The sequence below is a fragment of the Anopheles coustani genome, chromosome 3, assembly GCF_943734705.1.
Source record: "Anopheles coustani chromosome 3, idAnoCousDA_361_x.2, whole genome shotgun sequence".
Classification (NCBI taxonomy): Eukaryota; Metazoa; Arthropoda; class Insecta; order Diptera; family Culicidae; genus Anopheles; species Anopheles coustani.
This window is the reverse complement of record NC_071288.1, coordinates 71,747,321-71,765,200: the sequence shown is the minus strand read 5'-3', so window position 1 is coordinate 71,765,200 and position 17,880 is coordinate 71,747,321. Positions and strand designations below refer to the sequence as shown.

Genomic DNA, 17,880 nt, shown 5'->3' with positions numbered 1-17,880 from the left:
GAATATTTAAAACAATAAACTAATTTGGATTAAACACTTTCACTTTCACTGCACAACTTACCTCTTTGTTTACATTTGCCTGCCAAGGATCCACGTCTCGATCAGCTTGTCCGGAACTTATCATCCGGCGGTAAAAACTTCGGGCATTTTCGGGTCCGCAACGTATGTCGAACGGTTGATTGTTGTTTGATAGTGCAAAATGTTACTCTGTAACAGCTAAAATGTAAAAATAACATGTAATTATCAGCAAAAAACTTTAGCGAACTTACCGTGCTGCTTTGTTTACTTCGATGTGTCAAAATCACTCTGCGTGTGCGATGCGCCGTGCGAAGGGGAAAAAACATCCAAACGCACATCGTCGCGCGCGTTCTATCGCACAAAAAGGACGCTCCTTTGCTATCGCGGCATCTGCGGCGGGCTATTTTCGAGAGCGGGATCGAAAAATTTGGCTAAGTCCGCGAGCGACGTGTCTCCGCCGCTATCGCGTCATCTGCGGACGGCAATCGTCAAGAGTGGCATCGCAAAAATCGGCTAAGTCCGCGAGAGCTGGTTTTTTTTGTATGGAGTTTTCTCCGGCCTGCTCAATTTTCAAATGCCACCCAATTCCAGGCTGGTTGGGTATTTTTACAGATCATTTTGATGAATTTTGCTTGTTCCAAAATGGTGATTTGTCGTAAAATTATATTTTCGAATACGAAATTAATTTCGATTTCGATTTTTTCGAACAAAAGCGATCTGTCAGGTTCAGCGCAGGTTGCACCTTTCATCGTTTGACAGCTGGTGAAACAGTTCTGCGACAGTCGATCGAGTAGTGAGGTGCGTTTCACGTTCGTGTGCGCGATCGTTGGCAAAAATCATCACAAAAAATGCTGTTTTTCATCACCGGCCACTTGCGGTCCGTGTAGCACATCAGCGTACAGCAACCAAGCGCAAGGTACGAGCCATCAGCCCACCGGATTGTGTGCTTTTTCTGCCCCGACATTGGGATGTCGGGCGGTAGGTTAGCAAAGCAAAGCAAGCCGCACGAAAACGTCTCCCGCGGGGTGTGGGATGTTGTGTGCAGTGGAAGTGCACGTGCGAGTATGAAAAAGAAGCGTAGCTCCACACCCAGATCCACGCTCCAGTGGTCCAAATGGTTGAGCTGTGGCAAAGTGCAATAATTACTTCGCTTTTTTCGTGCGTGTGTGTCGGGTGCGGTGTAGGTGGTGTGCAAACGAACCGATGAAACACATGGACCATTTGTTGTGCTAGAAAAAAGTGTCGTTTTTTCTGCTTTCGCTTCGGTTAAAGCACTCCATTCATCAGCTAGCAGCTCCGCGTTAAGGACCTTCATTCATCAAATCGTGTTCCGCCAGCCAGCGCCTTCTTTGACCGGACAGATCACCGCTACCGCAGAGTGACGTACTCCTCCCCACCGTGTGGTGAGAGGAAGAAGGCCAGCGAATGTATGATTCCATCACGCTCCAGCCTTCCAGTGTGTCATATTCCGTCTGGTAATTCATATCATTTGTGTGCCAAGAAGAAGATGTGCGCGGCGCGTTGGCGTTTGGGCGGAAGACCCCGGGCAAGCAGGAAGCGCTGTGCGCACGGAACGGCAAGAATAAAACGGAACAACAAAAGATCGCTTGCGTGTTACGTCTTCGTTCTCCCGGACCTGCTCGTGCTGTCCCCGATCGCACCGACAGATTGTTATGATGATTAGCGATCCCGTGAGTGAAGATGCAAACAGCCACAGCGAACGGAGGGACGAATGCGATACGTTCAATCAACAGCCGTCACATTAATCGACGTGTTTGGATTTGTGATTGTCCGTCGCCTTGAGAGATGCTGCAGCAGCAAGAGGAGAGGGGACAAAAAGAACGTCGTCACGGACGGAACGGAATGCAGTGGCGAATGCATCAACCTATCAAGGATTTGTTTACCTTCCGCAACATAGCAGGCGTTGGCAGTGGGAAATGAAAAAAAAAGAACGTAATGCGCAAACACACACTTGTTGCCGTCAATCTTCCCGTTGTGCAGGGAATGAGTGCCGAAAATTGAGCTGATTATCAAAATTATCATATCACCGGGCCGTTCCGACGGACGTGTGAGGAGGGGGAAAACAACCACACAGAAACGGAACATTGGAAATCCCTTCTTTTTTTTTCCTTCCGTTTCTTGTCCCTCCGTTCGAATGTGGTTTCATGCTTCAATGGAAGCCGCAGTTTGGTGATAAGAATGTGAAGCAAGAAGTTAGATAAACTCAAGCAAGTGGACTAGACAGCGCAAAGGAAGTGAAACCGAGGGGTTTGAGATTACGAGCGTTCCATGAAAAAGCACGGTTAGGATATCGTTTTTTAAGCTTGTCTTTTTTATTATTTTCTTTTTCCAACAGGACATCCTAAGGCACTGAACTGAACAAAAAACACAATACACATACACGAACAAACGCCAAACGATGGCCACGAATCCGAACGAGCTAGAGCTGGAGAAGAAGTACCTGGCCGACATCGAGCGCGCCATGGCCTTGAGCATGGAGACGCTCGAGCTGGAAAAGATACGGGCCAAGCAGCGCCAAATGACACCGGAACTGGCCCGCGATCCGAAGGCGGTCTCGCAGACGCTGGATGAGTACCGGGCGTACCTGCAGCGCCGTGTCGCTTGTGGTACCGGAAAAGTTCTCCCACCAAGTGGGGCATCCTCGCTGCTAGCCCCTCCGACGGATCCCACGGCCGGTCCATCCTCGTCCGGTCCGGTGCGACGGCATAGCGATTGTCGTAATCCGGCCACCTTGCAACCGGGAACGGGCAACAACAATGGGACGGCCGAGGCGGATCTAATATCGTTCAATGCAGTCCCGAAGCCACCCGATCCGAAGGAGGAAGCGCGAAACAATTTAAAGGAATTGGTCGATCAGATACACCGGTAAGGGCGCGCCGGAATGGAGTTCCAGATAGAAACAGGGTTACTAATGTTTCTTCTTTCCATTGTTTTTTTTAGTAACACGGCACCGACATATGAACAGGGATTTAAAACGCAACGTAGTTTAAGTATGACCGCCGCCACGTACGGGTTTCATCCGGCGGCATATCTTTCTGTGGCGGCAACGCAACAACCACCGCAGCAGGTGGTGGCCGCGCCGCACCTCCAGGGTCCGTACAGTGCCGCCTCGATGCAGCTGGTCCCGTACACCAATCAGAAACCGAAACCACTCACACCGGAAGAGCTTCAGCGACTGTACAACAGCCCTCCGATCTACGCCGTGGCTGCGGCAAGTGGAGGTCCACCACCCGTCTACGGGAGTACCATAACTCCCCCCGTTTACGGTGTGGTACCATCGGCTTACGGTGTCGCCCACTACCCCAACGCCACCACCTCGACGCCTTACCCAGCATCATCAAATATCCAGCAAACGGCCGCACCACCACAAGCATCACAACCATTATCATCACTACCTCAACCGTACGCGGCATCGGTTGCTCCAACCCTTTACCCCGCCCTGCCCACCCCGGCAAACCCCCCGTTGCCCGTTGCCAACCCCGAGACGGCCGTCGTGCCCGTACCGAAGCTTGGCGCAACCGGGAGATCCTATTCCCAGCCGCATAGCGTCATCATCGCCAGCAACAGACAACCGTCGCCGGCCCGTGCCCCGGACAGCGGAAGTGCCAGCGGCAGCAGTGTCGTCCTGCGCCCGAAAAGTGATCCCTCGGGGCAGGGCAAACGGAACGGGGGCGCGAACGGCACCGATCTGATCGATCTCGGGTTCGAGGACAACTCTCGCGTCTCGGTTCTGGAGGCGTTCGATCCGCTGCTCTGTGGCAACCGTTCGTCCAGCAGCAGTGGCGAAGACGACAAAGGTAAACCTTCCGCATCCGCACACTCACACCAGCACTGATTTGGGTGATGACGCGCGGGCGAGCAAACCATAACACGGGGTCATGGAGGGAGAAACAAGTATGGGTGCTGTTAACAGTTAACGGGAACAGTTGTCATAAAACTGGTAGGACAAAGACGATTGGGCGTCGTTTACAGCTTTGCAATCGATCTACGCTTTCGTCGTTGGGTCGTAAATATGGACCAGTTTAAAAATAAGGACATTTTATCAATTCAATATTATTTTAAACAGGATAAGCATGAAAAAGTATTTGATCAGAAAATTACAACAAGTATTTGAACAGTAGACAAATGATTTTCTATGGTCCATTTTTCCTCTTCTATCCATTCAATCAAAAATAATTCTTTCGGAATCGATATGATTAGATGGAAGGTTAATTTATTTTTTAAACTCTTTGATTTAAGTTCAAAACCCGGTAAAAATTATGTTCTCCATAGTAAAATATGTAGCTGTAAATTGTGCTAAAAATTCTTGAAAAACAATTTGTGGACCGGCTGTTTTAAAATATTGTACGTGCCACAAATCCACACTTCTGCTTGTTGTCCCGCTGGTTCATATTACCCCCAAAAGAGGTCACATAATTTTTGGTAAAATTTTTACTGTTGATAAATGCACCTTAATGTTTTAATACTCTTAAAGTCAGGTTTTTTTTTCAAACGAAATTATCACTATCTTGTTTAATTTCGTAAATTTGTTGTTTCCTAAGGAAACATGTTTGTACCCCGTCGCACGTTAAACCTTACATAAGCGCCCGAAGCTGGAAACGTTATCTACGTTGCCACTGTAAACAGTTTTTTTTTTGACCGGTTGTAATTGTGGAGTAAAAGTCACGTCAGCAACGTCGTGTGACGTATTGGCACAAAAACGCTTTTCTGACATACTTTCCCTCTATGAACACAGTACAATATATGAACCGTTGTGGCCGTACGACGAGGTCCGTCTTTACTATACGCTTGAAACAAATTATAACTGAGATGACGCTAGAAACGTCTTAGCGTGGTCGCCCCCGCAGTTTAGCGACGCGAGAGATTATCGCGCTGGTCCAGCCGTTTAGCGAATCCGCACGCGGGGTTCCGCTCGAACGACCAATTCCCAAAGCGCTTGCTTCCTGGTGCAGTCTTGCCGATAAGGCAAACGACGCGGGACGTCTTTCGAGTGGGAGACCCACGCTACGGGAAGACACTAAAGCGCCATTATTTCCGTAGACGACCGACGCGCATAAAAAGTAATTGTGAAATGAATTTCACTTAGCTTACGAGGGAGAGACTTTCTTTTCCTTGCTATCGTTCTCTATATAAGTTTAGTGCCGTTTTTATTTTACCTATTCTTAGACAACTTCTATCTTTACGCTACTTCTATTTCTAACGCTAAGAGCTAATTAGTACAAAAGATAACAAACTGAGCGGTTTTTTTTCACTTTCGAGCACTAAAATCTATTCTTATCTTTAATGGCCCGTAACAAGAAATTCGTCTCAGCAATAACTGCGGCCCCGTAGAATACCTCCTTAATCCTCCCCCGTGAGGGGTTTTTATCTCTGTTCGATCTTATCGGTACGACGCGACTACCATACACCCTGCAGCTATCGTCTCGAAGGCGGGCCTACGACAACGTCGTCAGCAGTAGCCAAAGCCGTTAGTGTCCGGCAGCAAGTGTTTCTGCTTCAAGCTCCGTCCTTCTACTCGCCTTTTTGCCTCCAAACACAAAACCACAACAGGCCACAACAAACAAGCGCCACACACACACAGTGTTGGCCGGTGCCTTTTTCTTTGCCTCCAAAAATAAGAGTCAGTGCCTTTTGAGTCTAAAACTGTTTCATAGGGAGATTGGTTTAAAAAGAACGGTTAAGAAAAAAAAACACTTCTCACTACGTGGTTCGATCAAGTGGAATTTAAAGTTGATAACGGAGTTTACGGAGTTTAGTGTTCTAAATGGTGGTGCTGATATAGGAAAACCAAACACTATCAATTTAAAACAATCAGTTTAAATTTAAATCAACTTCCATCAAAGCATTAGACGAATGTGCAAAACAAACAAAAGAAACGAGAAGAGAAAGAGAAAGAACAATCAACGCTCAATAAAGTTTAGTAATGTTATGTAATCAAAAGTGGCCATATCTTTTATTGTAAAACCTTAAACAACCAAACACAACAATCAATGTACAGTTCGTAGAGACGTTTCTCGGTTGTTGTTGTGGTTGATGTTGCGGTGGTTATTGTTGCTACAGGCAAGTCGGTCCGGTTCCGAACCATGTTCAAAGTAATACGTGTGCGCAAATCTTTTAGAGCGGCCAAGAGCAGAAAGCATTCGAAAGGTTTGAGCTTACTGAATGTACCCACACCACCTTGATCACCCTTGAATTGGAGAAAAGTTAATGTTCCAAAATTCATGCTCACTTTATTATGAATATTGTTACTAACTTTCCACACGTCCCTTACCGTTCTCTCTCTCTCTTTATTCCTTCTCTGTGTTTCCCCACAGATGACACCTCGTCGACGTACTACGAGGATTACGATCCGTTCGATTACATCTACACCGGTGGCACGCAGTATTCCGATCCGGTGTACGATGCGGTCGTCAACCGCTCGCTGTCGGACAAAACGGCCACACCGCTTTCGCCACCTGCTTCCCTGCTGTACGGTGCGATCGGTTCCCTGCCACCCGGCACCCCCGGCAGCGGTTCCGTCGCCTACGGATGGGTGCCTCCGCTGCCACACGATGCCGAGGAATGTCCAAAGGCAGCGAGCGGCGTCGGAGAGCACGGGGAACCGCCGCCACTACCGCCACGAAACACCGCCGGCAGCTTCTACCATCCGATGCTGGCCGGTTCCGTCGTGCCGAGCGAACCGCCAACGTACGAGGTGATGCAACGCAAAGCGACTGGCGGCTCCGAGCGGCGCACCACGCCGTACAAGCTGTACGAGAACGTCGTGGTGCGGAAGAGCTACGATAAGGAGCTGATTTCGTTCTACAACATGGTGAAGCAGCTGCGAGGTACGTGGTGGAACGTCGGACGAACGACGCAGGCACTAATCTTTTAACACTAGCCGACCTAGCAGGGGACCTTTTAACCTTTTGATCGTTTTTTGGGGGATTAGGTAGCTTTGTGTACATTTTTGTAGGCTTTGTTAGAACATTTGTTTTTATGCACTGCAACAATCTCTAACCTTTTTTATTGAACTTGTTAAAATGAATGTATAAGTGGGTTCGAAAACCTTTTTTTATTGTAATGCAGTGTTAGCATTAGCGTTTTGTTTTCCTTCCAAAAATAGTCGATACCAAGGGTCGTCATACATTTTCTAAAAAGGGCCAGATGATGATAAACAACCCGAAAGCGCAGGCCGGACACGTTAAACGATCATATAATTAATACGAATGAATGAATGAATGAATTAATGACGATGAATTAATATTTAATGAGATGAATTAATGATTATAATAATGACATTTTCAAAATAATATTAAACCCTGTTGAATGGAGTATCAACTTTCTACATAGTAAAGTTACATAAAAAAGTGATGCAAGATAAAAAATTTCAAATTTTATCGTTCAACTTTTTGATTTCTGTTGATTAATTTCCTTAATTTTAGTTGAAATCAATCCTCTATTAAAATTATTTTACAATATCTTGGTTTCAATGCCGTACTCTCAGCAATAAACAAATAAATCAACTTACACGAAATTCACAAAACTAGGAAATTTAGAATGCTCAATAATGCAAATACAATAGAAAAAGTCTTATCAAAAGTATAAGAGGAAGTTGGACTGATATTGAAAACCTCGTTCCACAATTACAAGCTTCAGCTTTAGGATAAGAAAACAAACGTTACATCATAAACAAATTCGATAAAAATTAAGATGGGTTTTTCGTATGTAAATAGTACTCAAATGTTCTTACGGGTCGGATAAATCACCTGGCGGGCCTGACTTTGCCGACCCCTGGTCTATGCTAATGAGGCTCGAATGGCTTGCAAAAACAAATTCAACGACCTCGTCCAAAACTTAAAGAAAAAGAATCAACACTTTGTTGGAACTAAAGCAGAGATTTTGCAAACTAGAAATTAACTGAATAATCGATCAATTGCGATAAAAGTGACAAGAACTAAGATGATAAATGTCTTGTTGTCAAATAATATTATCTTATTGTTCTTCTCCCTAGGTCAATATCGCTACGATCACCTCGGTACGAACGTGGGCCACATAGTGGCGGCAGAATTCGAACATCGCTACGCGGAAGGCACGAGCATCAAGCTGCTGGTGCATCCCGCATTAGACTGCTTTAGCGGACAGGACCACCCGAAGGGCCAGCTGGAAGGCTACGGACCACCGATACCATTTACCTGTGATAGTGAGTATCGTTGATTAGAATCCGGGTTTTCCAAAGAACTTGAACTAATACATTCTTTGCTTGTTTGCTGTTGCGCAGTTACGACAACGGTGGAACATGTGATCGCCCAGGTGTACTGTTCGCTCGAGGGCCAGATACTACACGCGGTGAGCGATTACGTGCTGAAGGCGATCGGTATACAGGAGATTCTGTGCGGCCGAACGCGCCTCAATCAGCTGCAGTGCGTGCACGACAGCGTGAAGCTGGAGCACGACGTCCAGCTCGGTTTCATCCCGAAGACGGCGCGCATCATGAGAGCGATCGCGCGCACCGCCCAGGACGACGCGCAGGACGCGGAGATGCGGCTGGAGCATCTCGTACCGAAGGAGACGTCGTACTCGATCTGCTACGACGATCTGATGATCCTGCTCGAAACGCTCGAGGCGGAGATCGAGAAGCTGCAGTCGCTCGCCGACGACGGTCCGTCCGGCCGCTCGATACTCACCTGTTCCGGCGTGATACAGGCGGTGAAGGCGATCTGCAACCTGCTCGGACCGCTCGATACGCTGGAGATAGCAAAGTCGATCGACGATCTGAGGGCGTGCTGCGATCACGGGCAGACGGTGTACAGCTACGGGGACTCCGGGGACGGGCACGCGTATGGGAACGGCAACCTGGCCATCGTGTCGGAGAGTGGCGACTACGCGGAGGTGAAGCTGCGGCCGCGCACCATCCCGCAGCAGATCCGCTACCGGTGCAACGAGGTGCGGAACGCGATCCAGGGTCTGCTGGAGATCTACGCGCAGGCATTCCGCGTCAACTTCACGGTCAACGTGCCCGAGTACAACGCGAACCCGATCTCGATCTCCGGCATCTCGCAGTCGGTGATGGTGAACGTGTCGTGTCTGCATCGGCCACCGGTTCACTGGCGGCACGACGAGTACAATCTGGGCGTGCAGATCTATCATGGCGCGCGGTACATCAGCGAACCGTATGTGGTGCAGTGTTCGAACGAACTGTCCGGTATCTACCCCCGGTTGACATTTAACTCGTGGATCATGTTCCGCAACCCGGTGTGTACGTTACCGCGCGAGGCTCGGCTTGTGTTGGTGCTGTACGGTTGTGTTCGTGAACCGGTCGATGGCGGAAGTGATGCCGAGGGACGATCAACCACTGGCGGTGGAGGAGGAGGAGGAGGTGGAGGATCAACAGGTGGTGGAGGGGGAGGATCGGGAACAACAAATGCAGACCACCATACCACGGGGGATGGTGCCGGGCGGATGGCAAAGATCGAACTCGGCTGGTGTTCGCTGCAATTCTTCGATTTCGAACGCAAAATGATCCAAGGCTCGTACCTGCTACCGATGTGGCCCCCGACGACGGACAAGTTTTTCGGTCCCGCTCCCTCCAAGGGTACGTACCCGATCGGTGGAAGCTTCCCGATCCTCGGCATCGAGATCCCGAGCTACGGTGGTGCGGTCGTGTTCCCGGAACCGATCCGCAACCTACCGCCGGTGGTGCAGCTGGACTTTCACAGTCTCGATCGGAACCTGCAGCAGGAGCTGATCGATACGGCCGAGCAGGGCTACTCGCCGGACAAGCTGGAGAAGCGTGAGGTGCTGTGGGAGAAGCGTCACTACCTGCATCGGTTTCCGCACGCTCTTCCGAAGATTTTGCATGCCGCGCACAGCTGGGACTACGCGTGCTTGGCGGATCTGCACGCGCTGATCAAGTCGTGGACGGCTCTCACTCCGGTGCAGGCGCTCGAGCTGCTGTTGCCTCGCTATCCCGACTTGGAAGTGCGCCGACAGGCGGTCGAGTGGATCGCGGCGATGGCAAACGACGAGTTCATCGACTACCTGCCTCAGCTGCTGCAGGCCCTCAAGCACGACACGTACGAGGGATCCCCGCTGGCGATGCTTCTCCTCAGGAAGGCGCTCGAATCGCCTCGCATCGCGCATCACCTCTACTGGCTGCTGCTGCACAGCTTACCGGGCGAAGCGCCCCAGAACATGATCGACACGCAGGAGACCGCCTGCGACGAGGTGCTGATGAACCAGGCGCGCTACCACCGGCGCAACCAGCTGATGCTCCGCGCGCTGCTGGCGATCTGCGGCGAGAAGCTAACCGGTCGGTTTCTCTCGCAGAACATGATGTGCAAGCGGTTGGGCGAGGTGGCGCAGAGCGTCAAGATGGCGAAGGACTCGCACCGCCTGCAGGTGCTCAAGCAGGGCCTCGAGTCGGTCAATCAGATGCTGATCGATGCACCGACCGTATTGCCGCTCGAACCCGCCGCCGAAGTGACCGGGGTGATCGTGCGCAACTGCAACTTCTTCAACTCGAACACGCTCCCACTGAAGATTGTGTTCGCTGGCCCGGACAGGGTGAGCGTGCCGGCCATCTTCAAGGCTGGGGACGACCTGCAGCAGGACGCACTCACCATACAGATGGTGCGCATCATGGACAAGCTGTGGTTGCGCGAGGGGCTCGACCTCAAGATGGTCACGTTCAACTGCGTGCCGACGGCGTATAAGCGGGGCATGATCGAGCTCGTGTCCGACTCGGAGACGCTGCGCAAGATCCAGGTCGAGTGGGGCGTGACGGGTTCGTTCAAGGACAAGTCGATCGCGGAATGGTTGGCCAAGCAGAACCCGTCCCAGCTCGAGTACCAGCGGGCGGTGGAGAACTTTACGCGCTCGTGCGCCGGCTACTCGGTCGCGACCTACATCCTAGGGATTTGTGATAGGCATAACGATAACATTATGCTCAAAACGTCCGGACATCTGTTTCACATCGACTTCGGCAAGTTTCTCGGTGACGCGCAGATGTTTGGCAATTTTAAACGGTATGACCCCGGTGTTGTTTTGTTCCCACGAGACTTTACTTTAACATCGTTATCTTCCCTTTCCCAGTGATCGAACGCCATTCGTACTGACCTCCGATATGGCGTATGTGATAAACGGTGGCGATCGGCCATCGGCCAAGTTCCACCAGTTCGTCGACCTGTGCTGCACGGCGTTCAATATTGTGCGCCGCCACAGCGACCTGCTGCTGCACATGTTCGCGCTCATGACCACGTCCGGCATACCGGGGGTGACGGTCGAGGCGGTCAACTACGTGCGCAATGCGCTCCTACCGGGCCAGTCGAACCCGGAGGCGGCGGCCACCTTCGCCAAGATGATCCACATCTCGCTCAAGTCGTGGTTCACGCAGTTCAACTTCTTCCTCCACAACATCGCCCAGATGAAGTTCTCCGCCGAGACGGGCGACGGTGAGCTGCTTAGTTTCATTCCAAGGGTCTACACGTAAGTCGAGGAGCGAATATAAACCGACCCCGCGCGGAGATTCTCTAACGTTTCTTCTTTCTCATGGTAACCCCAGGATGGCCCAAGATGGTCGGCTGAAGACGGTAGCCGTGCACGGTTACCAGAAGCGGTACGATCAGGAAAAGTATTACACCTACATCCTTCGGGTGGAGCGGCAACATCAGCCGGACGCGGCGTATCTGTTCCGCTCGTACAAGGAATTCTGTGAGTTCCACCAGAAGCTCTGCCTTCACTTTCCGTTAGCCAAATTGCATAGGTAAGTTATGGTATAATAACTCAGTACTCTGCTAGATTGTTTTTGGGTTTTCCATCGTCCGATGTTCGTTAAAATATTAATGACGCTATGAGATATCAGTTCTTCTTCTAAAATAATAGATGAATTCTTCGCTTTGGTATAACTTGGACTTTATTTTGTTTGTTGTTTGTTTAGAAAAGATAGGGTTATGTTTTACTAAATTCTATCGTCGTAATTTATAAATTCTTATTTGTTATATCTTTTCTTTTCGTACTTTTCGAAGAAAAAATTTAAATTTAGTTTTATTCAAAGCAAGGATGGCCTTGTAAATTATAACTGTTTGAAATCATTTTTTGAAAACATTTTTTTGTGTGAAATTAATTATAGCTATTTCTCAAAGCTTGTGAATGCAAAAAAAATCTAACATTCGAAATTAAATGAATAACGTTTGCATCTAAAAGAAAAGGCAAATTTTCGCCGGCGATAAGAAAAAAGTTAACCAAGCTAAATCAAATGAAGTAATTTATGTTGTAAAGTTACATTTTTTAAGTACTTTAAAAAATTTTCCGACGGCCAGTAAATGTAGGGATGTTTTTCAAGGCCACGCAACCTCGGTCCTACCTTTAAGATTCGTGTAAGTAAGGGTTCGCAGGGGTATATTAACCATATCAAGTATATTTGACCGGTTCAACTCCCTCGATGATCTTTGATTTACTGTATGTTTAAGGTATGTCCAAAACTCTGGATCGTATTCTTTATAATGTTTTCTAGTAAAGTTGTTTAATTGCGGTAGGCACTGCATACCATACTCTATGGTCAAACATCCAAATCAGCTGAGTTCGGAAGGAAATGTCTCACAATTTCAAACAAGTTCGTTCCGCGATGAAGTTGAAAGTTCCACCACATTATCAAACGTAGTTGGTTTAATGTTTTGGCCACTACAGATTCAATTTAAATGATAAAGTTGTCACATTTCTGCATTCTAAATTTAAAAGAAATGCTACTCTTCGTTTTGCTCTCAAAAGAAAGTTGCTAGCGTTTTCCGTTTTTCCATGAAAAGTCGTTAAAACTTGTCTATTTTTTGTTAATGCAAACGCTGGAGTAAAGACAAAAATTGGTAACTTAATCTATCTATCTCCTTAAATACTTTCCTAATAACAAAAACTTGTTATGAATTGATTGTTCCCGTAATCAAATTTAATGTCCTTTTGGATCGGTATTTTAATGTTCTTGTGGATAGTATCTCAGTATTAGTTAAAAGGCACAACATTTCCTCTCTATACTGTTGCCAATTCTCTGTGTGTGAAAGGATTTGACCCCAAATTCTATAAAATGTTACAAAATCCTTTTGTTCATATTTTCTTTGCAGAAAAATATTATTTGACAACCGAAGTTACGGTTACCAATCAAACAAAATTCTATCAGCGTTATGAAATCATAAGCTTGTCACTGTGTTGATAAACAGATTTACCGTGCGGAATGTTTGTATCACTGAATCATCGAAGTCGCTTGTGATGATGATGATGATGATGATGATTGTACTTACTCACCTTTCCGATAACCTGTCAAAAGGGGAGAAACCCCCCACGTCACGTCACTGTCTCATTTGGATCATACCGCGAGCCGTAAATGAAAATCCCTCCGGTAATTCGTTCTGTACGGCACATTGGATACCATTTATTCGACACACTTCGACACAACGCCCACGCCTAATCTCTACCTTCCCGTTTTAATCTATACGTGAATCAGCGAACGCAGGTCAGGCGGACGTTTCCGAGCAGTTCGAATCGCTGGCACGCGCTCGCGTTGTCTGGGGTTTGGCCACCGCACTGCGATCGTCCCTGTTGATTGGTTCCGCCTCCTGTGGCCGGGCCCTCTGATTGCGCATCCCCCGAAGCGTTCGTGGTTGTGCTACGGGTTCGCTCGGATTGCGGGTGTATTGGGACGGCGCGGTAGAGGAAGGACCTTGCAGAAGTGAGGCCGGCGCATTCCGCAACACTTCCGGATCGATCTGCGTCTGGGCGGCCATCGTTTGGTTGATGCTGGATCGATGCCTTTGCACGAAGTCCCAATTGAAGTCCTCATCGGAATCATCGTCGGTCGTTTGGTTGTGGTCGACGGAGTGTGCCACTTGGGGAATCATTTGAATGTCCTCTTCCTTCCGAGGGGATTGGATCGTCACCTTCACTGGCTCAGGAATGGCCTCCGGAACATCCTTACTCGTCGGAGCACCGCGTGTCGATCGTGGTGGAGGCGTTGGAATAGTCATCACCGGTTCGCTAACGGGGTCTACCACCATACTGGACATAGCCTCCACCACGGCGGGCGGTGCAGGAGCTCGCTTTTTCAAAATGGACTTCGGCTGTGGCGGGGACTGGGCCGGGTTCGGTACGCTTGTCGCCACAACCCTTGCCCTTGGAGATTCCTTCTGCCTTGGCGTTGGTGGCGATGGTGTCGACGGCGTACTCGGTGCGGATCGTTGCGACACCGGACTGGCAGGTTTGCGCACCTTAACACGCTCAAAGATGGCGTCGAACGAGTCGTAGATTGGTTCGGGGTCCTCCGGCGCAAGCGGAACAATGTAATCCGGCTCAACTTCCACTGGTTTCCGCTGAGCTGGAGGACTTACAGGCGCAGAATCACCTTTGGAGGGAAGCGAATTACTTGACGTTGTCCTCGGAATCGCTGTCACTGGTGGAACGCGTGCCGGTGCATCTGGCTTGGGAGTCCTCGGTGGAGTTGGACCACTCAGTACCTCCACCGAGCGGGGCGACCGAAGTTCGTACGACGTCACATAACCACTGGTAGAGTCGTCGGAACTATTACCGTCATCCCGTGGGAATCTTTCGCTGCCACCGGAGCTAGTGGGAGAGGTCGCATTCGCGAGGTTCCCCAGTGACTTCGCCTTCCCGACGAGTCCCTTCCGCACCGGCGGCTGAGGAGGCGTGTAGGTCGGTTCGGGTGGCGTATCATGCCGGAGCGCACCATTACCAGTGCGACCACCTATCTTATCTTCCGTATCAGTACTCGTCGTTGGCTGCGGTCTGCTGACGGAGGAGATGGTGGTGGGAACGGGCAACGGGACGACGGCGGGTGGTGCTTTGATGGAGTTAGTAGACGCAACAATTGTTCCACCTCGTGTCATCGAGAGGGAAGAGGACGACGGTCCGTTTGTAGACGTGGTGTTTGTCGGGTTACTCGTACGGTATGCTAGAATGGACCATTGGGAGAACAATTTAGATCGGTTTTCTCTCGATTCTTGGGACAACGCCTCCGGATACGTACTGGCTCGCGCGATCGCTTGCGGCGGTGGTTCCCAAAAGGACGTTCGAACCGGTTCAATGTAGTCCTCAAAGTTTGTACTTTGTCGATAGACACCCGTCACGGTCCCACTAGCAGCCTGCGTTTTGTCGGAGAGAAACATTTATCATCATCGATATGCCAAGGAAAGATCTCTCACCACTCTGTTCAATGTTTACCTCCTTTCGGCGAATACTCCTTTCCGGTGCGGGGGGAATCCCGTCGAAGGTAATTCTTCGCCGGAACCACTTCAACTTCAGTCCCATCTTGGCGTACTCCTGTATGGCGTTGTGTTGCCCCTTCACCGGGAAATGTTTACCTCCAAAATGTAAAACGATATCTCGCCAACCTTTGAACACCTTTCGGATTCGCCTCTGAATGCGGTCAGTGGCCAGGAACCAACCGCTGGCGATGACACTTGATGACTGATTCGATCCCTTCGTACACTCGGTTCAGTTTGGTTTGACGGTTTGGCTATCGTAAGCGCACACACACACACCAATTCTTCTCCCTTTCTCTCTCTCTGTCTCTCTGCCGATGGCACCCACTTGTAGATAGTACCTGTTACCCTGTGTTAGGGCACCTGCGGGGGGATGATGATTGAAGGCCGACGCCGCGCATCGCCGGTGTTGATTTGACGTCCGATCGGTTGTGCCGATATCTTATCGGGTGTTGTGGAGGGAATTGTTTCATTGAAACAACCGAACGACGTCGATATATAAAACTTCACGTCGGGGGACGAAGCTGTGGCGAAAGGATCGCAAGCAAAAATGTGTCCCGAGGAATGTCGCCCGGCTCGACACGAACTACACAAATAAGTAGTTGTACTTTTCTCCGGTGATTTTGCGTACCACAACGAGGTTATGGCTTGGTCCCATCGTTCAGAACTCTAGTATCTTATGCGGTACGATACCGAAAAGGGCCGCTGTTATCTTAATTGACAATCGGTTGCTTTTTTACTGCTGGCTAGCGCGGCATCTGCTGATGGCGTTGTTAAAACCCTCCGACAATGTTCTACCGTTAGTTCTGATAAGAGATTTGAAGGTTTTCTCCATTTGGTGGTGACGACATTAGAAATATGGTTTTCAGAGTCGATGTGAGGTAATAATCCTGTTGGTATCTTTTTTTCTTTTTGCCCCCTCCCCTCAGTTTACCATCCGGTATACACGTCGGGCGCTCGAACGTCAAAGTCGTGGCCGAACGTCGTCTTCCAGAGATTCGCCAGTTTCTCATATCGCTCTTCAACTCGGCCGATGAAATTGCACATTCCGAACTAGTTTACACATTCTTCCATCCGCTGCTGCGCGACCAACAGGAGGCCGACATCAACTCGGCCAAGGTGAAGGGTGAGTATTTGGATGGCCTCGGATGGCTTTTAGGACCCTTTCATCATGTGTATTTTGTTTTTGTTTTTTTTTTTAGGTATTCCCGCCGCAATGGAGGACAACCAGCCGCCGCAGGTGGGTGGCAAGATAAAGATTTCAATGCAGTACCACCGGGACACGCTGATCGTGATGATTCACCACGCGCAAGCGCTACCGACGACGCCCGGTGGCCAACCGCCGAACACGTACGTCAAGGTGTACCTCAAGCCGGACAGCTCGAAGGCCACGAAGCGCAAGACCAAAGTCGTCCGGAAGAATTGCAATCCTAGCTTTATGGAAACGGTATGTTTGTCACTTAACGAGACCCTTAAAGGAAAGCAAAAGTTAACCCGAGATCTGTTTCGCAAATCTTTCCCCAGTTGGAGTACCGGCTCCCGCTCGAGTTCATCCAGAAGAAGTTGCTGCAGGTGACCATCTGGTCGCATGATTCGCTGCAGGAGAATGCGTTCCTCGGTGGGTTCGAGATTCCGCTGGCTGAGATTGATCTGCGGCGGGAAACGTTACAGTGGTACCAGCTCGGATACCTGTCGCGGGTTTAGTGGGACGACGTCTCATTCTGTGTTCCTCGCTACTCTGTCGCTGTGCATTTCATTGTATTATTTTTGTCTAACTACTTTCTTATATGTCCGCTGCTAGGTTGTCACGATATACTCAAAGCAAAGAAGATGATGAAAAAGAGAGAGAGCGAGAGTGATCTATACATGTCCGTATTCCGTTAGTGTCCGTAACGTTTTGCTGTAAAAGATCACAGACATTTCTGTGGCACAGCAAATGCTAGATAATATGTTCGCAATGCCCGGAATCATTTGCACACGGTTTCGATGCTGCAAATAGCCGTTTTAGAAAGTCTATTTTATGTTTTCCATTTATTTTCTCTTCCGTGTGTATAATTTTCTTATAAAAGTAGCTATGTAAAAAGGACACCGCCTTCAACCAAGGTTCCCTCGTCGAAGTGATGTCTAGGTTAGCTAAGGGATAGTGCGTGTGCTCGGTAAGGACTTAGTTTCCACGTGTTTTCTTTTTGTCTGTAGCTTTGTGCTTTGCATTTGCTAAGTGTTGTATCATAAAGAAAGGATATTTTTATTTATTTTCATATTTTTGAAAAGCGTTGGTACAGGTAAACATAAACCTTCCCCCCGTGGCCGGCCGGAGGCCAGGTATACCAAAACAAACAGCTACTGCTGACTAGGCGTTTGGAATGACCCGGGGCTGGGCCCGTGGGGCGCGAGGTAAAGATGAAGCAAATATACCTATATTAAAATTTACATCGCCAATCACCTAACAACGGTGTTCTCCTACTGCACGTCCACGTCCGAAAACCTACATACGCACCGTTACGGCGGATGTCCTTATCGCGCTTTTTTTCTTTTTTTTTTTTGGCGGGCCATAATGTACGGTGCACAAATTGAAGGGCTTTATCATGCATCTTTACGA

General features: G+C 49.0%; 2 protein-coding genes across 2 annotated transcripts; one reads left to right on the top strand and one right to left on the bottom strand.

Annotated features, from left to right (window-relative positions):
* Positions 1 to 805: 805 nt before the first annotated feature.
* On the top strand, positions 806 to 17,711 carry LOC131261519 (phosphatidylinositol 4-phosphate 3-kinase C2 domain-containing subunit alpha). Its single transcript, XM_058263575.1, is given in 11 exon segments — positions 806 to 934; positions 2,375 to 2,943; positions 2,980 to 3,836; positions 6,354 to 6,866; positions 8,033 to 8,221; positions 8,300 to 11,045; positions 11,113 to 11,505; positions 11,582 to 11,782; positions 16,211 to 16,407; positions 16,484 to 16,728; positions 16,806 to 17,711. Coding segments are annotated over 10 exon segments (6,027 nt in total). The 5' UTR covers positions 806 to 934; positions 2,375 to 2,437; the 3' UTR covers positions 16,986 to 17,711.
* On the bottom strand, positions 13,474 to 15,327 carry LOC131261520 (proteoglycan 4-like). Its single transcript, XM_058263576.1, has 3 exons — positions 15,241 to 15,327; positions 15,047 to 15,161; positions 13,474 to 14,971 (listed from the first exon to the last, which is right to left on the bottom strand). The coding sequence occupies exons 1-3, from the start codon at positions 15,325 to 15,327 to the stop codon at positions 13,521 to 13,523; spliced, it is 1,653 nt and encodes a 550-aa protein (XP_058119559.1). The 3' UTR covers positions 13,474 to 13,520.
* Positions 17,712 to 17,880: the final 169 nt, after the last annotated feature.